The sequence below is a fragment of the Protobothrops mucrosquamatus genome, unplaced genomic scaffold, assembly GCF_001527695.2.
Source record: "Protobothrops mucrosquamatus isolate PMUCROS unplaced genomic scaffold, P.Mucros_1.0 scaffold183, whole genome shotgun sequence".
Taxonomy (NCBI): Eukaryota; Metazoa; Chordata; class Lepidosauria; order Squamata; family Viperidae; genus Protobothrops; species Protobothrops mucrosquamatus.
In genome coordinates this window covers 816,058-836,846 of record NW_015386542.1, presented here as the reverse complement: position 1 = coordinate 836,846, position 20,789 = coordinate 816,058, and the positions used below count along the sequence as shown (strand labels likewise).

General features: G+C 36.1%; 1 protein-coding gene across 1 annotated transcript in view; it reads left to right on the top strand.

The window, feature by feature from the left end:
- Positions 1-711: 711 nt before the first annotated feature.
- ARMC8 (armadillo repeat containing 8) overlaps positions 712-20,789 on the top strand; it is a gene marked incomplete in the record, with an annotated part of 39,933 nt that continues 19,855 nt past the window's right edge. The window contains 5 exon segments of the mRNA XM_015813726.1: positions 712-780; positions 13,927-14,069; positions 14,153-14,250; positions 16,269-16,361; positions 19,023-19,082. Of these exon segments, the coding sequence (XP_015669212.1) occupies positions 713-780; positions 13,927-14,069; positions 14,153-14,250; positions 16,269-16,361; positions 19,023-19,082 (462 nt within the window).

Genomic DNA, 20,789 nt, shown 5'->3' with positions numbered 1-20,789 from the left:
TGGCAGATTTCAAATTGTTGCAATATAATTTAACATCACATTGATATGTCCATTAGGCTCATAGAATAATTATTCAACATTTCTTTAAAATATCAGCTCATTGATTTCTTAAAATCAATTTTTGCACTGATTTCTTATTATTGATCTTTTAAAGTTACCTGAAAGATCTCCATATCAATCTTGGTACAACTTTTCAGTTGTATAAAACATTTAACTCTAGATTTAGGAAAACTTTCTCTAAGAATAAAAATTTAGGTGCTTCTACAATAGAACTAAATTATAAAATCAAAAGTTGCTATAATTGATATAATGCCATATGACAGTTTAAAGTAAACCACATTCAATTTTTAGCCTTTCTTTTTAGCCTCATTTCAAATGCAGCCACTGTAAAGTAGCAATATTGGCTATATTGGGATTCTCATGTTTAATTTTTAATTTTTTACTTCTAACTCAATCCTAATTTAACATTTTGATATTGCTATCTGATCTATATGCCAGATGGCTTTATAATGAATGATCTAGTACACATCTCTGCTGTTTGAATAGCTGGTATTAGAGAAATGTCAGATATTTATATTAATACTGGGGATGTTATTTTTTCCTGTTCAGTGCTTAGATGTAGCAACTAAATGGTGCTCCATTCTGCAAAACTGAGCTAGTAGTATCTCAGCATAATTTACTAGGGTTTTTCTCTTTCTGGATTTACAGAGATATGAAAAATGCTGTAATTGGAAACAACAAACAAAAAGCCAACTTGATTGTTTTGGGAGCAGTTCCAAGGTATGTCCTCTGCTACTCTCATTTTCACTGATTCACAGCAGTTTCATTAAGCCATTAAGGACATTTAATTTTCCTGACTGTCGCTGACTCTATATTTTTTTGATAGCTGAGATTAGTATATCTGATTCCTTGCTATAAAAATTGCTTGTATGGATACATCTGTGCTGAAAAATTTGGAAAGAATGTCTGTTTCAAAGCTATGAAAATAGTTCAAAAGTCACTGGTTAATAAAACTTCTAAAAGAAATGCCTAAACCGGTTTCTTCCATTTCTTACCTGCATGAAGATTGCATATAAGAATTTGGAAGAAAAATACTTTTAATTTAAAAAAAGAAGCAATTTACTCTTCCTTTTTAAATTGTGAAGTTAAAGAACTTCCAGGCTTTTTAATTACTAATCTCCTATAGTAAATTCCTACAATTTGTTTAGTATCTAACATGCTGTTACCAAGTTTCTCATAGTAAAAATAAAATATCAAGTTGTTTCATGTAGATTTGTGGATCTACATAATTTTTTACATATTCCTAGGACCTTTTGCCATAAAGTTATTTGAAAATCAATAATCTTGTGATCATTAACAAGACTCATATTCTTCAACACCATTCTTATTTTTAATTAATATCCTGCTTCTACATGAATAAAAGCACTTCCAATTCCATTTTTATAATGCTTTCATCCTATTGTTGTTTTTGATCTTAATTTTTTTTGATGGAAGAAGCTTTTAGTTCCTTTTGTTAAAATAATGGGCTTCTGAATTATTTGTTGATCTACTGCAGGCATGTCAAACTCACAAAGTCATGTGACATCGCGCAACGTATTGTGACTTTTTCCCCATTGCCAGCAATGGGGTGGGCAAAATTTCGGCGTGACGCATCTGGCCTGTGGGCCGGCAGTTTGACATACCTGATCTACTGGAAAGCATTCAACGAATAGATCTTGATCCTCCCTCCCAGCCTAAAGTTACCCAGCTGGATTTCATATGTAAAGCGGAACTAGAACTCACACTTCTCTGGTTTCTTCTCTAGTGCTTTAACCACTAGACGAAACTGGATTTCACTATAAACTACTAACATAAGATTCTTGACTATTTCCATCAAAGGTAGCCTTTGTGTTTTGACCACTTATTTAGTGATCATTCAAAGTTACAATGGTGCTAAACTAAGGAGACTTATGAAAGGTCCTGAAAGCAGTCGCAGATTCCCCCTGGTTACATGATCAGCTTTTACATCTTCCCTGCCATCTTTCCACAAAGTCAGTGAGGAAGCAGACAGGAGGTTCACAAGTTGCCCCACTGTCCTTTTGCCCACCCAAAATACCTGCATAGCCACCTATACTCCATAGTACCTGCTTGTGACATCAACCCAGCTACCTGCACTCCTTCATTCGTGCCCATGGCAGCTATCCATGGAATCTGCCAGCAGGCCCCCTCTACCAAATTCTCATCCACAGTAATCATCTGCTGGCCTACTTACCTGGGACTTGCTTCTCTTCTTTTGTTATAGTCTCATGAGGTTATCGCTTAAAGACTTGTGTGATCCTGGGTTACAACAGCAACTGGGGCTGTTGGGATTGCCATCACTAAGTAATGTGGTCACGTGATGTCATGCTCTGTGGCCACATTTCTTTACAATGGAAATTCTGGTCCCAATTGCTGTCACAACCCGAGTACTATCTGTTAACATGGGCTTTTTCCCCTCCATTTGTACCAAGATGTTTTTTGCTTTTGTCAGCAGAATTAAAATGTCAGCATAAATAATGATGACTAAAGTATATAATAGACCTGGTTTACTCATAATGTGCTCTTCAACTGTTACCTCTAGTGTTCATAGAGCCTGAAGGCAAAACAACACTATTTTGAGATTTAGGATATGTGGTTTGACATACCTTATGGTCCAGATAATCCACAGATCAGATGCAGCTATCAGACCACTTTTTGTCCACTATCTAGTGCTTTCTTTGTTTATGCTACAGAAGTGCAATTTTATTCTGATTTTGGAGAAGAAATAACATAATTATTTGAGGGTTAAAATAGGGTTAAGTCCTTAAGCTTACATCAACTTCCTCATAAACTCTGAAAGCTTAAAAAATGGTCTTATTTGCATTTGTTTAAAATCTGATTTCTCATATTTTATTTCAACATTTTCATAAGCAGAGTAACAATATGGCTATTTACCTGAATGCTTTATTCTTTTACTTAGTAATTCCTAGATATGATGATCATTACATTTGGGCCCCCTTGATTGGTTAGAAAGGTGAAACATAAATCTTTTAAACAAATAAAGCCTTCTATCAGTCAAATTAGTATAACTATTTTGTGTGATACAAATGTAATACTAACACATCCAAGCATTTAAAAAATAGATGGGAATTATATAAAAGCAAAAGATTATAAGCAAACAGGAGGCATATATCCATTAATTTGATGATATTAAGCAATCAGAAAATGTTAATCCACACTGAGAAATGATAAAATTAATTCTTATTCTTAATATAAAAATTCTAGAGTCCTTCAGTGTTTTTTGGACTGGAGAGATTCAGGTTCTTTTTCCCATTAGATCATAGAACTCATTGAATGATTTTAGGTTAGTGAAGGTAAAATTAAGGCAAACTGTGCGGTACCTAATTTGGATCATTCCAACTCAAGACAGGATATAAAAGCATTTAATAAGCAAGAAATCAGTACTCAGTCACCAGTAGGATAGATATGTCAAATTAATTTAGCATCAGGATACAGTGGACAAAAAAACGGTTTTAGTTACTGAAAATGAAAATGTATACAGAAACAAAAGCTATTTATTGCAAACTAGAATATTTAATCTCCCCTCATATTTGAAAAAAATATGAAAGCAATAGTGCTGGAATTCAAACTGAGCAAGAGTTTGTTACATACAATAGTATAGCACAAGGAATTGCTTTTGACTCAGACAATGGCTATATAGAAATGTAACTTGTATATACCCAAGAATATGTTGCTGATAAAGTAATCAAGTATCTTAATAAAACTTTGTTAAAGTGCAACCTAGTCCTTTTGATAAACAATATAGGAACAGATTAATGATTAAATATTTTTTTCCAAAATATGCTTTATTTGCATTACTAAAGTAAACTTGATTTGTTCTCATGAGGAAGCTATTGAAATCACATAAATATATCAACGTTTTGAATTTATGTATATTATACAGATGAATGATGATGATGAACCAATTGTAGAAAAAATATCCTCAACGTTTAGCTATCCTTGACATTTATAAAATACCAAAGCTCTCCTGTTATATAAGTGCAATTCTATGCATTTTTACTAAGGAATAAAACAATCCTTGGTAATTGTTTGAGTAAAACATTCAAACTCAGTAGGACTTTATTCTGCATAGACTTAAATGGGATCGCACTTACGTATTTTATCAGGCTTATATGCCACTCCAATCATGCCTTACAAACCTCCAAAACAGTAACAAGCTTTAAAACAATAGTATAACAAAATAAATAGAAAGAACAATATAACTTCCCATGTGCCAAGGAACTACCATAGCCCATATAGTTAGTCATTCTTCAGGAGAACAAAAACAATCCCTAAAAACCCTGACAATATGCTTCACCTTATCCTATATCCTTCCCTAATCCCTGAATTTAATAATTGAAAAAAGGAGAACGTGTCCTGTCATTTGTGCTGAAATCCACCTGCAATATTTTTCATTTCTCCTCCAATATCTTGTTCACTGTGCACACAAAGTTCTTAATCTGGTATTCATTCATTCATTCATTCATTCATTCATTCATTCATTCATTCATTCGTTGTTTCAATTCGTATAACACCTATCTCAAATACATGCTTCTGGGCAGGTCACAGTAATTAAAACTATAAAAAACATAATACAAGAAATATATAAAAATGAGGCAGAAAAGTATTTAACAACACAGTCAATAGCCAAGGTATAACAAGAACTGTCAATAACAATTAACATAGCCATTGTATAGATTTAACCACACATCCCGATCCCCAAACCCAGTGGCAAAATCAAGTCTTTAAGGCCTTACAAGAAGTCAGTAGACTTAGGGTGAATCTAATTTTTGAAAGCTGAAATGTATTTACTTTTCAGGCAGGAGTACCAAAAGTAATAAGCTGAGCCAATTGTCAATTATAATAAACAAAAATTGAAATATCCAACTTTTCCCAACATCATCAGTAATGTGTTTCCTTCCTATTGTTGAAGAAAAGCAACAAAGGGCAGAAGAGAACCTCTGCTTGATGTTAGGAGAAAATGGAAGGCTTAGCTACTTTTTCTTCTGTCTAGCAAGACTACGTACTTGGTGGAGAGAAGAAAAAATTAGCCACTATAACTGGAGAAGAGAAACAGGTTGGTGGGAGGATAAGGAACGCAAAGCAGGTGTTACTGCTAGGAATAATTACCTTAGGAAGTTTGGCATTTTTCCTTAAGCCTTAAAACACACGTACAACTATGTTTGCTGGGGAGGTTTCAGTTGAAATGGCCATGGATGCAGAGAGCCTTGCATCTGATGGGAGAGGAACATGGTGTTTGGAATTCTGCATGTTACCAAACTTTCTCAGCCTTCCTTTCCATCTGAATAACAATATTTTCACAGAAAATTGCACTGGAAAATACCACTTTTCTTTTATGTAAGTAACATTGATCCAGCCTGCTTCAGCAGCAGGCTTGCACCAAGATGGAGACCCTGATGTAAGGACATTTCCTTAACAAATTCTAAGCAAGCCTTCTAAGTGTGAGGCAAGGAGGGTATGTTGATGAATCCTGAGCTGTGTTAGCTTGACTCTATTCACATTACAAAAAGCTAAATTCTTCAAGTGTGCTGCAAGATTAAGTTGTGAATATAACTTATAGAGGTGTGTTAATTTGCCTCACCTCATTTATTAGGCACAAATGATGTTTGTCAATAGCAGATGTGAGAGCAAAACATTTAATATGCTAATTATATTTTGTTTTAAAACTTCCCAAATTGTAATGCAGGAACTGAGGAGAAGTAGGATTTATAGGAAACAGAATTCATGACCAAACACTATCTAAAATCTGTTCATATAGCAGGGGTCTGTCTATACTCTATTCCCAAAAGGATGGCTAAAGTTTAAGTTATTTTCCTTCAAATGTACACAATCCTTTCCTTCATTTTGCTAGAAACATAATGGCAGTTGTATGGTTTGGCATCTTTTATCCAACATGAAATTGTAACTGAGGGCATGTCCCTGAGAAGCTTAAAAAATGATCTCAAAAATGTCAATTCCTGATTATTATTAAAAGCTCTGACTTTTTTTCAGATACTTTTCAGCTGAAAAAATCTAGAAAAATAAGAGGCATGAAATGGTATGGGTCAGATTCAGTGAATGTTTTATTAAATGATTACCTATAGTACAATTTGTCTCTGTTGCAATTGGTTTGACAGCTTCCTTGGCTGCCCAGTACTTTTAAGTATTAGCTGGTAGAGAAATTCTATGACATTGTTATTATGCTGGATATCTTTACCTAGGTATTTAAATGAAATAAAGAAAGCATTCTGAGGATTAGAGTATTTTCACTTTGGAAATATATTCTGCTTTTTTTAATATCCCCCAAACTATTTCCTTCTCTGGGGAGGGGGTGTGCTGTCTTCCCACAGTATAAAATAATTGGAAAGAGGAAGAAATATTGTTTCGCTCTTCCAGTGATTCCAGACTAGGTAGTGATGATTCTCCAATCCACAGTGCTTTATGTAAACAAGACTTTGATGTACATGAAAAACTATGATTAGAATGACAAATGAAACATTTATTTCATTAAGTGTATCCTGTTAAGCTTGTTCTTTCTTAGCATTCAGAGATGTTTGAACATGTAGCAAGTACCTAAATTATAGTATAGGGGAAAATATTGTCAAAGTTATCCTTTAGCAACTAGGGAAATATAGCTTAATTAATCTATTCTGATGTATCTTTCTGGTCAATATATTTATTAAATTCTGCTGCATAGAATTGGCAGGAATTGCTGATATGTTTATTTATCTTTTTTCTTTAAAGAAGGATAGTCTTTGTTTCCCAACAGCTGTTGCTTACCCCCTTGGTTTGGAAAAATTATACACTTATATCTACCTGAACCAAAAAGATAATGTTATATTAGTTTACCTTAGACAGTTTTAGTTTATTTATAGTTTCAGGGTTTATCTCTTGGAAGTCAGTCAACCATACAAGATAATAAACTTAATGGTGCAAAGTTCAGCTTATTTGGTTTCGACTCTTATTCTTGTTCAAATTATCATTAAAGAACTTCCTGCTATTTTCTTGGTTGATTTTTTTCTGATTATATAGCTGGTAGGCTCTCTGTAAGGAGAAAGAAAGTCATACATTTGAAATGAGCAGGTATATACTGTAAATTGAAATAATAAATAATGAATGCATCAGTCCTTAGCATCTCAATTGTTGATGCAGTGCTATATTCTACTATGAATTTTTATGCAATAGATTGATGTGAGTTCTGATTGCTAGAACTGTTAAAATTGAAAACAATAGAAGTGAAATGTTTATTTTATTCTATTATGTTGAGGAACATGTTCTTGAGAAAGGATACAACAACCAAATGTTACATTTATTGAACAAAAGTAGGAGTCACAGTATGAATCTGAGTTTGTATGGAACAGGAGAACAGAATGATCCATTTCAATTATTATGGACATTACACACACACTCACACACACATACACACATGTATTTCTATCTATGTATTTTGCCTTCATGCCCCTTTCTTCCTCCCTATTTGCATGTAACAGTTGGAAGCTTCCTAGTTATTGATAAACGGATACTAATACTCAATAGATGTAGGCAACCACTATTTGCATTCTACTTGTTTTGGATTATCCCTTTCATAAGGTTCATTCAGCATGGGCAGATGCTAGGGATTGTTGAAGTCCAGATTATTTGGAAGGCACCAGATGCTCCTCCAATTTTATTAAAATCAGGACAATTTAGGATTTGAAATCAGTTTTAAACTGCAACCTACCTGAGAGCATGGGTTATTCCAAACCAAAAAATTATTTTCTAATTTAAATGTAATGAAAACAATAGTTAATAATTATTTATTTATGACTTACCAAAAACCCAAGAGAAAAGACAGCAAAAGGATTAAATATCTTAGATTACATGACTGATAAGATGAAAAATAGTAGTATGACAGTATTGTCTAGTCTGTTTCTTTCCTGTAGAACTGTTAACATTCCATTCTTCCTTCCATATGATCGGTCCTCTTTTCCAAACCTCTTAGTACTTCTTAAACACTGAGCATTCTCAGCATTCATTGGGCTCTTTTGGTGTTTTCTTGCTTTAAGAGTTGAATGCACATGACTGTATACTTTGACTGTGGGAGAATTGCGCATAGGCAATGGAACATGGATTATTGTATGTAACTATTAGAAATAATTTCTGAAAACCAAAAATGAAGAAAATTAAGGATCTTTCTGAATCCAGTCAATATAGCTATATATCTTTTAAATAACCAAGAGTACAATATATCATAATGCCAAACATGTTACCAGTGTAGTTACAAAGTATATATATGTATGTATGTATGTATGTATGTATGTATGTATGTATGTATATTATATATAACAGATTTATTTTAGATACCTTTTGTTTATATACTGTAATATAAAAAATTCTACGAATCACCCTTAACAATCCATAGAAGAATTTGAGTATATTTATTATGGCATAAACTTTCATGGAGTAGAGCAGCGATGAGCAGATGATAGATCCCTGAGTGATTTGCAGGCTATCTGCAGATATTTCTTAGCAACAGCAAAACAGTTATCATTCTGAAGTTGGCTTATAAGAATTCTTAATCTTTTAGTCTAATGTAGATTTATAATGGTATGTGCAGGTTATCTATCCCCAATGTATGGCTATTGAGTTTGATTTTTGTTTTTTAGCCATACATGTAGTCCTCAAGTTATGACCATAATAGAGCCTGTATCATCCAAAAAGTTACTGTTTTCTGATTTAGAAGTAATGAAAAACCATAGTTATGTAATCACAAATATTTTATTTATGGGATACCAAAAACATAAAGGAAGAGATTGTACAAGGATGAAATATCATAGATAACACATTTAAACATAACACATTTAAACATACCATAACACATTTAAACATACTATATACAACATATGTATAGACCTATACCCTTACATATAAGTAACTTATAAATATTAATCACTGTCTGTCTTGAATACATAACGGAAGGAGGAAGCTTTAGAGTTCACAAGGTTAATACTGTATGGAACAAAACTGTGACTGATTCTGGATGTTCTGCTTCGGATACCATGGAGCCTCCTCTCAGAAGGTATCAAGGAAAACAGGTCGTGAAGAGGATGTGTAGTGTCCCAGACAATCTAACGGATCCTGCTCAAGCAATGCTTATGTGTTATGTCCTGGATGGAAAGGAGGGAACTGCCAATAATCTTTTCAAACATCCTCACCACTCTCTGCACTGCCTTCCTGTCTGAAGCAGTGATGCTTCTAAACCAGACTGTGATGCTGTATGATATGATGCTCTCGATGGTCCCTCTGTAGAAAGTGGTAAGGACAGGGGAAGGAAGATGTGCTTTTCTCATGCGACGCAGAAAATGCAGGCACTGCTGTGCCCGCTTCATCAGTGTCTCACTGTTGAGCAATCAAGCCAGCCTACTTGTTAATGCACACCCAGGAATTTGATGCTGGTAACATCTCCACAGGTGAATCACTGTAATGCACAGAGTGAATCATTGTAATGCACAGAGAAGTGTGGCTGTGCCTGCCTTTTCTGAAATTGACAATGATCTCTTTGGTTTTTCCAATATTTAAAACTAGGCTGTTTTCCTTACATCAGCTCACCAAACCCTCAACCTCCTTGCGATAAGCACCCTCATTGTCCCCATGAATCAAGCCCACTACTGTTGTATCATCTGTGAACTTTACAATATGGCTGGTGGCAAACCTAGCACAACAGTCATGGGTCAACAGGGTGAACAGCAGCGGACTTAGGATGCAGCCCTGAGGAGAACCTGTGCTCAAGAAAATGGTGTTAGAAATATTTGTTCCAGCTCGCACATATTGGGGCCTGTTAGTAAGAAAATCAAGAATCCAGTTGCACAAAGGAGTGTTTAAGCCTGAAAGGCCCAGTTTGTCTAGAATAGTAGGAGCCCCGTTTTCATGGTCCTTTGAAAGACCTTATTCTCCAAATTTCGTTTTCCAGGTAGTGTGCTCTTTTGCAAGACCTGGAGAAAACCAGAGGATCCAAAGGATCATAAGAATGGGCTGTGTAGCTTGGGGAAAGAATGGAATGTGTGGCTTGGAAAATAGTGTGAGGTAGTGAAGGCCAGCAGTGTGCAGCTTGAACAGCATTTCGCAGGGGCAGTGGCAGTAGACCTGAATTAGACCTTGGGGCGATACTATTAGAGTTCCTGGGCCTCTATTTCAGCCGCAATCCTGTTGTTGCCGCCAACAGCTGCCACTGTGTTGAGTCACGAGAAGGGCATAGATCTCGGGGACATAGGTGGGTGGGGAAATTGTAGCACTCCTGCAGACATAAGCGCTCCTGGGCCAGGGGGGTCCAGCTGAGGCTTGCAGCACCCTACCCCAATTTCTATGCAATCTGTGCTGGACACTCCAGAGCCTCTGCCACCCTACCTGCATCACCCCTGTGCGCCTTACCTGGAACTCCCTCTGCTTAATAACTGACAATTTTGGATGTTTCTTGTTGGAAACCAGCTAAAAAGGTAGCAAATTGTGATCACATAAGCGCAGAGTGCTGCAACCAGTCATAAACCTGGTTTACCTGATTGCACCTGAATTGCAATCACATGACTGTGAAGGTGATGCAGTGGTAATAAGTGTGAGTACAATTCATAAAGCACTTTTTTCAAGGCTGTTGTAACTTCAAACTTGTAAACGAACATGGGGAAATTAAAACTACCTGTAGTAGCACTTAAAACTGCATTACTTAGTAGTTCCAATTAATCAGGAAAGAGAATAAATATCTATGTAGAGATTGCAGACTACTGTTCTGAATGCTTGTAAAAAAAATCATGTAGGTTCACAAGCTCCATAATAACTTGAACAACCCATGATAAAACTAAAAGAAAAACTCTGCTCATTATTTCTGCAGCATAGTGGTGTAGGCAAGAAATTGAGAGACAAAATAAATTATTATTTCAATAAAAAAACCTTATAAAACAGAGTTGGTCTATGCTCAAGGATTTTTCTTTACGCATGAAAACATTCTCAGGAATGTATTTTACAGACTTCCGTTAGAGTTTGAATATGTGGGAGTTCAGCCCACAAATGAGTTGAAGCTGATATTGCCTCATCTGTGTTGCTAAGATAGCTTTCCACAGTTGGTCGCTTCATGTTCAAAATTGCCCTCCCAGGGATTAAACATTATGTTTAAAATAAACACGTCCAGCTCTTTTTCCTTATATAATGCATTCATTTAATGAATGTATTTTCCTCCACTATAACCTTTTTTTGTATAAGCCAAATCTATCCTGAAAGTTAAAGCAATAAGTAATTTTTTAAAAAAATGATGTTAGGAAAGTTGCATTATTGCATTAATTTTTTTTTTATGTATGTGGCATTCTTAAAGCTGGACTTATTTATTTTTAACACAAGTTTTTAACAACACGGAGACAAAGTAACCGATTCTTCACTTTTGATTTTAAATAATCTGCTAAAAATGCAGTGATGTATCACATTTAGATGCTTTGCTATTATTTGGTATATTTACAATTATTGTGAGGCTCTGTAATGTTACTAGTTAACAAAAATAGTTTCACCTGATTGCTTCCACGATATTTATATCTAATTATGTCAGAGTTTTGATTGGGAAAAATGTAGTTTGCTTACGGCTTTTTGGTATATGTGAAGCCATCCATTATGACAGACATGTCAAACACAAGGCCCATGGGTCGGATGCGGCCTGTGAAGTGGTTTTATGTGACCCGCAAAGCCATCCTGGAAACAGTGAGGGAACGGCCCCCTCTGTCTTGGCCCTGGCCCAGGCCAGCCGAGAGCCAATGTACAATTTTGTGGTGACCATCTATGCTGAAACGCATTCAGTCTTAGCTCCACAAGGCCATCTGGAAACAGCGAGGAACCAGCCCCTGCTGCGTCGGCCCCACCCCCTGGGTGCATGCTGGGGAGGTGTCACCCTTTGTGAGGAATGAAGAAATGCACCATCGCCTGGAAGTGGCCAGCAAATGGCCCTCGCCTACTTCACATATCCGGCTTGATGGGCTCTGGGGGAGGGGTTTCGGCAGACAGCGGGGCACTCTCCTCACAGCGCCGAGAGGTTGAGCTGGGCGGTGCGAAGCTCGCCAGCTTTGCACCTTGCTGCCTGCTGAAACTGGGGGATAGGCAGCATTGCACTTCTCAACAGATTTGCGCCACCCGGCTCAGCTCTTGGCGCTGTGAGGAGAGCGCCCCGCTACCTGCCGAAACCGGGCAGGCTGGGAGCTGGGCGTCCTCGCCCTTGTTTTTAGATTCACGCCGCCTGGCGCAGCCTCTCGGTGCTGTGAGGAGAGTGCCGGCATTGTGCAGGTAACGTTGACTCTCACGCTGATCATGGCATCCCCTCCTCCAGAGCCCACCAAGCCAGATATGTGAAGTAGGCGAGGGCCATGTGCTGGCCACTTCCAGGCGATGGTGCATTTCTTCATTCCTCGCAAAGGGTGACACCTCCCCAGCTGCGTTTCTTGCCTGTTTTTCTCCCTCCCTCATCTCAAATATTTTCCCACCACTCTGTACTTAGGAAGGAAGGAAAGAAGAAGAGGGAGGGTCTGAGGGAACTCCTGCCTTAGTCCTGCCCTGTTGCCCTTTCACCAACCTTTTGCCCCCTCCTCCTGGCCTATCCTGGTGGTCTCCCATCCTATTGCTAAGGGAGCTTTGGATACAAAGCCGAGTCTCCTCCTGTGGAGAGGGAATGGGCCTCCCTCTGACTTTGCCCTCGTACCCATCATGAGCAACCTGGCTAAGGAGAGCAAGCACAGCAGCAGCAGCCTTGAGGAGGAGATATGTGCAACTGGGTGCCTCCTTGGGGAAGTGGGGCTGGGCTTGGTGCCATGGGTGCTCGAGGGCCAGGCTGGGTGTTTGACCTCTGCTGCCCAGGGCTCTGGGCAGCCCGCACCACCATACAGCCCCCCCCCGCATGGTCTGAGAGGAACAGTGAGGCTCCTCCAGTGGACCATGCCTTGGCACTTGCCCTGGTCCCACCCCCTTCTTCCAGAGACCCTCAGATCTGTCCCACTCCTGCCCAGGCCTCCACAGGCACCCTTGACGTGAACGATGTAGAGCTGGCCATGACCACACCCACCCGGCCCCCTGAGGGCAACCGCAATGCTGATGCGGCCCTCAATGAAATTAAGTTTGACACCCCTGCATTATGACTTGGTATTATGCACAAACTGAGCTACCACAAGTTGTTTAACAAATAATGATTAAAAAATCTTGACTCATTATACAGATTCCACTGCAACTGGAACATGTCTTCTTTCTGTAATTTTTATTTTCAAAATATTTCAGCAATTTTCTGATATTTTCAGTGTCATTCTTCTGATTAGGCATGCTAAATAGACCATATTTTCATTTGTTTCTAATAGACATTTTAAATAGACCGTAATTAAACTTTTTGCATGATACATTTACAACTCTATTTTTGACTTTTTTATTCTGTTATAGTTAACTTTTTATCCAATGATTTTAACACATTTCCTTTAATTGTTCCATGGTTGTACTAATAGTTAAAGCTCTTTTTAAAATAAATTGCATCTCTTTCCATATTTATTTTAGTTTCCTGTCAACTTCTTTGAATTTCTCTTGCTACTCACGTTTTAAAAGTATTGCCCATTACTTCCAGAATAGCTCTTCACTCTGACCTTGTACTGCTAATTTAAACTGTACTCAAGCTATTTAGCTTTCCATTGTAATTCCACTTTTTCATCATTGGTTTTGGATATAATGTTCACATTTTTTATCCAATGGAATCCAGGTAGGGTTCTGTGTAACACCCTGTCCATTAGCATTTCTCCACCTGATATAATTGTTTTTTTATGTATAGAAGGATTCTTTATTTGAATTATTTTTGTGAACTTACTTAAACAGTTGTATTTCTACATGTAGGTTGCTATACTTGCTTCAGCAAGAAAACTCTAGCACTGAGCTGAAAACGGAATGTGCAGTTGTTCTGGGAAGCCTTGCAATGGGTACAGAAAATAATGTTAAATCTCTACTGGACTGCCATATCATACCAGCTTTATTGCAAGGTACCTAATTTTCCATTATTTCATTGGTTTCTTGAGTACACAGTTTGTGAGAACTGAATAAGAATCTAAACTTGTATTTACAGGGTTACTGTCACCAGATCTTAAATTCATTGAAGCTTGCCTCAGGTGTCTTCGTACTATTTTCACCAGCCCTGTCACTCCTGAAGAATTATTGTATTCAGTAAGTTACAGGCAATAACTGATCTTTTCAGCCTGCATACGCGTTTTATTTCATGTGTGTTTCTGAGAGAATTTAGAATCTTTGAAATTAGAACTATTGCAATTTATCCAAGCTAAAATCTCATTATGAGTTTTATGACTTACAGTCATAAAACCACTACAGATGACAGCTTATGTTAGTGTGAGAATTGGCTTCACAAAATAATTGGAATTTATAGTGTTCATTGGGATGCTTACAGTATGCAAGATTGAGTTTTATATATTGCATTTCAAGATATAAAGGCAAATTAATCAGATTAATATATTTTTTCTGAGAATCACATGCTGCTACTATCATCTGTTGTGTGAGAAGCAAACACAACTTTATTGTATTCTCCATTTGAGAAATATGTGAATAATATTCATTGTATTGATTTGACTGGTGATTAATGATGTTAATAGTGAAATGAACATACTTTTAGAAAACTCCACATGTTATAAAAGTAATATCCTTACAGTAAAGTAATCATTTTCATCAGCTGATTAGCTGAGCCAGTGTAGGAAAGTGCCCCACATGGGATTTTCAAGACAGGCTTGCAGTCTTATGCTGTGAAATATTCCCAAGTGTCTTAACTATTTTGCAGGTTGTATTGCTTATTTGTACTCCAAGTACATGCTACCATTCTTGTATTTCTTAGGAAGTACCCTTTAATTTGAAACTAAGACTTTGAGAAAGTTGTTCAACTGAATTTAGCTCACTGGAGACAAATCATGGGGATTTAAGATACTGTATATAAGTGAAAACGGATTGGAGGTTCTGGAACTTACTTTCCCCTCCTGTTCCACATATTATCTACACCTTCCCACTCTCAATTGTTGCCAATGTTCCAAGCAGCATATCCCTACTGGCCACTCATCTCCTCATCTCCCTTAGACCTCCCATTTTTCTTTCCTCTGCCCCATTGCACTTGACTTTTCTCCCTTCTCTCCTCCTCCATTTTTCCTGGACCAAAAAATCACTGTTTTCTTCCCTGTGTGGACCTGAAACTATTTCCTATGGTGAGTGGTTCATACACGGAACAGTTTGCTCATCTTTAATTACTATAGTCACTGGTGCACTGTGCTTGACTTTCTGGGTCACTGATTATGTAATTTGAATAGATTCTGAAAAGAAGGTTTTACAAAATTCTTTGTTTTCTGAAAAGGCACCATGATAGATGAGCAATGAAAATTGAGATTAGCTCCTTAAAGCAGAAAGCTGTTCATTCATAATACATTATGTATATTGATGAGGTGTATATAATATTTAATAGAAATTTTACAGACAAGTATTAATAATATCAAATACATACATACATACATACATACCGTACATACATACATACATACATACATACATACATACATACATACATACATACATATGTAGGCAGTGTGCCAACGAAAGCTAGGTTTTTAATTTTTGTAAGATTTCTAAAGAACAATTTTATAGGTTTTAGCCATGCATTGTCTTGTTGGTTTTAACCATTAAATATATTTTTTAGAGTCTCTTTTTTCTCCTGGTGTTCTTTACTTTTGTACTCTACTATACATACATACATATATACATACATACATACATACATACATACATACATACATACATACATACATATATATATTTCCTTTAAGAAATAACAGAGCCCCCTCTGGTTTTTGCTGACATCTCAATCTTTAATTGGTCTACCAATTTCTGTTTCCAAATATTTCTAAGCAATGCAGAAAGTATATAAAAACCATTAAAAAAAAAAGGTTAAAAGTATCAGTACTCAAGGTATCCTGTAATGCTAGCTAGATTAGGTTCTTAAATTGTCAGAGCTCTACAATGTTTGTAGATAAATCTTTGTTTATATTGTGTGTAAATTAATAGTCAACTTTGCAGTCCTCAAACTGCTTCCTTCTGAACCACCATATAGAATAAAATTTTGTGCCAAATCCACAAAGTAGATACATCTGTGATTTTTTATTTAAATGTTTTGTTTAACTTTTCTGACTTTCTAGGATGCTACAGTTATTCCCCACCTCATGGCACTGCTTAGTAGATCTCGATATACTCAAGAATATATATGTCAGATCTTCTCACATTGCTGCAAAGTAAGAAACGTCATGAACATTCTTCCCATATGCATGTGTTTATTTGCTTCTGAATTTTTTTTTCAAGTATTTTAAACAATTTTTTCTCTTTGATTCATTGTGTTCATTTCAAACATGTATTTTCTAGTTGGCATACATACAGTACAATGTCCTTGAGGCTGTCCTGAATTTCTTAACTCTTGAAACATTATGCACTTGTTCCCCATTCTGTGAGTTTGGCACTAAGTTCATAAATATAAGCAACAACTTTTCTTTAAAAAGTCTATAAAAATTATAGAATAACTTAATTTTCCTACAACAGAATTAATTGCTATGTTTACCCTGATCCTTCCTCTTGCCTCCCAGGAGATTGGTGAAAGCTTTAATATGGTGTTCTATAGATGTGGTCCATGGATGAATTTGTCAAAACTTATAAAAATGATGCTTTACAGAATTCATTAACAGGTTCAGAAATTCAGTCTCTTGAATTGAATTGAAATTTCTTCAAATCTGCAGTTCTATATACATTCTATCTAGAAGAAACATTAATAGAACCATAGTTTTCAAAAAAGGCAGACAAGAATAAAGTATTCAGATAGTGGTCTCATAGTTGGAATCTTAAATGGTATAACTGAAAAGAATATTGTTATTCTATTCTGTTTCTTTGTAATTATAATAACCAATGTTGTGATAGACAAAAAAAAATTCATTGGTATGTCCCAAAGGTGCTTTTTCATGAGGCAACTGGACTTCCTTGTTTTTCTTTGAAGACGTTTTGCTTTTCATCCAAGAAGCTTCTTCAGCTCTGGCTGGATGGTGGGGAATGGAAGTCAGTCAGAGCTGAAGAAGCTTCTTGGATGAGAGGCAAAATGTCTTCAAAGAAAAACAAGAAAGACCAGTTGCCTCCTGAAAAAGCACTTTTGGAACAACCATGACCTGGATAACTGAGAATCTCCATAGACTTTCATTGGTCTGCATTTGTGTAATTAATACCGAAACTCATGCAAATATTACAAGAAAATAAACTATAGCTGCCAATATTGGGTTAGAAAATGATATAAAATATTATTTTACCTAGAAATCTTATTTTTTTTAGTTAATCTGTCAGTGGACAAACCAAACCTTTTTTTTTAAATACCATCAGCATCTCAGTGAAGAACATTTTCTGAAGTCAAGTGACTTTCAACTATGACATGTATTCAATATTATATTGTGATATAAATACAATTGTTTTACTGATTAGAAAATTCTTATATGTTTTTTGGCATTTGGCACCACCACAGTGAATTTCAAATGAAACACTCAAGGTGAGAGTGAAGACTTTCAGCTTTAATTCAAAGGATTTGGCAAAAGTATGGCATTAACCATTGAGGTTTTGTCTTCAGTAAGTGAACAACATTATTAGGTTGATATAGGGTAACTGACTTGGTCAGTGAAGAATATCCCATTTCTTTACCTTGAGAAACTCTTGGATTGCTTTTGCTACATGTTTTGGGTCATTGTCCATCTGCAATACAAATGAGTGATCTATCAGTTTTGCAGCATATGGCTGAATCTGAGAAGAGAGTATAGCCCTATGCACTTCAGAATTCATCCTACACTTTTATCAGCAGTCAGATCATCAATAAACACCATTGGTAGCCATACATACCCATGCCATAACACTGCCTCCTCCATGTTTGACAGATGATGTGGTATGCTTCGGATCATGAGCTGTTCCTTTCCTTTTCCATACTTTTCCCATCATTCTAGTTAATCTTGGTTTCATCAGTCCAAAGAATCTTATTCCAGAACCAGGCTAGCTTTTATAGGTGTTTTCTGCAAAGTCTAAACAGTCCTTTCTATTCTTGATTGTTACCAGAGATTTGCATCTTGTTGTGAAGCCTCTGTATTTATATTCATGAAGTCATCTCTTGACTGTAGACTTCGACAATGACATGCTTATCTCCAAGAATATTCTTAACTTGACTAGATGTTGCAAAAGATTTTTCTTCACCAATGACAGAATTCTGTGGTCATCCACTTTAGTTGTCTTCCGTGGTCTTCCAGGCCATTTGGTGTTGCTTGAGCCTGTCAATTAATTCCTTCTTTTAAGAATGTTACAGACTATTGTTTTGACCACTTCCAATGCTTTTGCCATCTCTCTGATGGGTTTATTTTGTTTTTCAGCCTAATGATGGCTTGTTTCACTTGCATAGAGACTTCTTTGGATCTCATGTTGAGTATTCCAGTGAACAGCTATCAAATGCAAATGTAACATTCAGAACCAACTCCAGACCTTAATCTGCTTGATTTGTCATGGACTAATGAGGGAACAGGCCAATGTGTTGGTGTACAGAGGCCAAATGCCAAAAAACTTATCATTGTTCCAATATAAACAAATCTCTCTCTTTCTCCATTTGTCTGTGTATGATCCACAATTTGGAAGAAAGTGAAAATAGTGGCATATGAATAATACCTTGTATTATCCAGAATGGATTATGTACAAATTGATATTTTAATAATACAGGTAATTGCTCAATGCACATTAGGATTCAGTACAATCTGTAATCTAAAGTATGAAGAATGGAAAAAGAGCTCATTGGAGGAAGGGAATAGATTTTACCATTTACCAAGCTTTGAAAAAGAAAGACAATATTATACTTGACTTTAATTTTATATCTTTTAATATCTGTTCTTCAGCTCCGACACTGGCATAGCTGCGGCTTTAAATCCTCACCTCAGCCACTTCTATGTGCCAATGTAAGTTTTTTTCCCTACAAGTGGTACAATGATTGCATTTTTAAATTAAGAAATTTGTCAGTGTCAACAGCCCAAATTATTTTCAGGTGTTGTTATGCTGGTTATATGTAGCTTAATATCTTGTTTTTACTTGAATCAGGATATATGTACACATTTTATTAGCAAATACTAACATCATAGAGCACTCTTCCGATTTGAAGTTAAAATAAAAATGGGAGGATTAAAGTGTACTAGCAACAAAATTTGAAACATTGAATAATAACTGAAGAGAATCTGTGGTATGAGTGTCAAAATATGCTGTAAAAAAACCAGCAAAAAACCTCCATGGAGTTCAAACACAGACTTTCCAATTTTCACCTTTCTACAGCTAGCCAAAATAAAAAGTTAAGGCTTTTAAATTGAGCAAAGAAAACAAGGTGCTCTACATTATAACTGGTTCATAATAAAGGTAATTAACTACATTTCATTTAGTTTAAACTGCTTGATCACTAGCTTGTTCAACATTTGGGCGCCTGACAGTCAGCTCACAATTACAACAATTGTAGCATCCCATGGTCACATGATTGCCATTTGCGACCTTCTCAGGGGGCTTCCAACAAGCAAATTCAATCGAGGAAAGTGGATTTACTTAACAATTATGTGATTCATTTAATGACTTCAGTGATTTGCTTAACGACCAAGGCAAAAAAGATAAAATTGGGTGCAACTCACTTAACAACTGCAATACTGGTCCAATTTTAGTTGTCAGTTCACAACTAACTGTATAGCTTTTATTACTCATATACAGTAGCATTTGGATAACATATGCATAGTTAAAGGGCAAGGTTTTTGTGTGATTAAGACACAAAATGTTTTTGTCCCTTCATAAAGAATTAAGATTCAAGTCTGATAAATGCAGCAATTTGGAGGTACAAGGTCAAACAGTGATCATCAGGAAACTCAGATGAAGAAATAGAATACGATGAAAAAATTGGATCTGAACAAAAATAATCAAAGCAGCATCTTTTTTAAAAAAAAAAATTGGAATTGTATTTCTTTTGGTTTATGATTTCTTTTTTACAGTTAAAGATACAAGTAGAATGGACAAATATACAAACAAATTAAAAATACCTAGTATCCTAGGTTTTTCACATATCATTTTGGGTTCTTTTTGCTTTTTACAGTCTTTTTGTTTTAAAACTTTTCAATATTAGTTACTTTAAGTATTTTAATGTTAATAAGGAATGGTTTTTTAAAAAAACAAAACAGATATACAACAATTAATTGTACACTTCTTATCCATCTACTTATCATTAGATTTGTCCTTTCTTTATATCTTCTTCCCATTTTCCCCCGTGACATCCATGTAAAGTGAGTTGGGCTGAGAGAGAGTGACTGGCCCAATGTTTCCAGGTAGCTCTGTGGCTCAGGTTAAACTTGAACTTGTATCAATCTAGTGCCAGTCCAATACATTAACCATTATGCCCAGCTGGCCACCAGTGATCCTGTGAACTGATCACTGGACCATCAGTTAAAACTCTCTTTTCCTTTGCACTCCCCAAAGTTGCTGTTGTCCAGATTGTGCATCCTTAGCCTTATGCTTTCTTGTGCACACTTTTTTTCAGTCAGCAGCCAAAAGTTACTGAATTTTTTTAAAAATTGTCTTGAAACAAATTTCTTCTAAGGTTGCATCCGTTGTTACCCTATTTGAACCTTTCTTATAGCAAC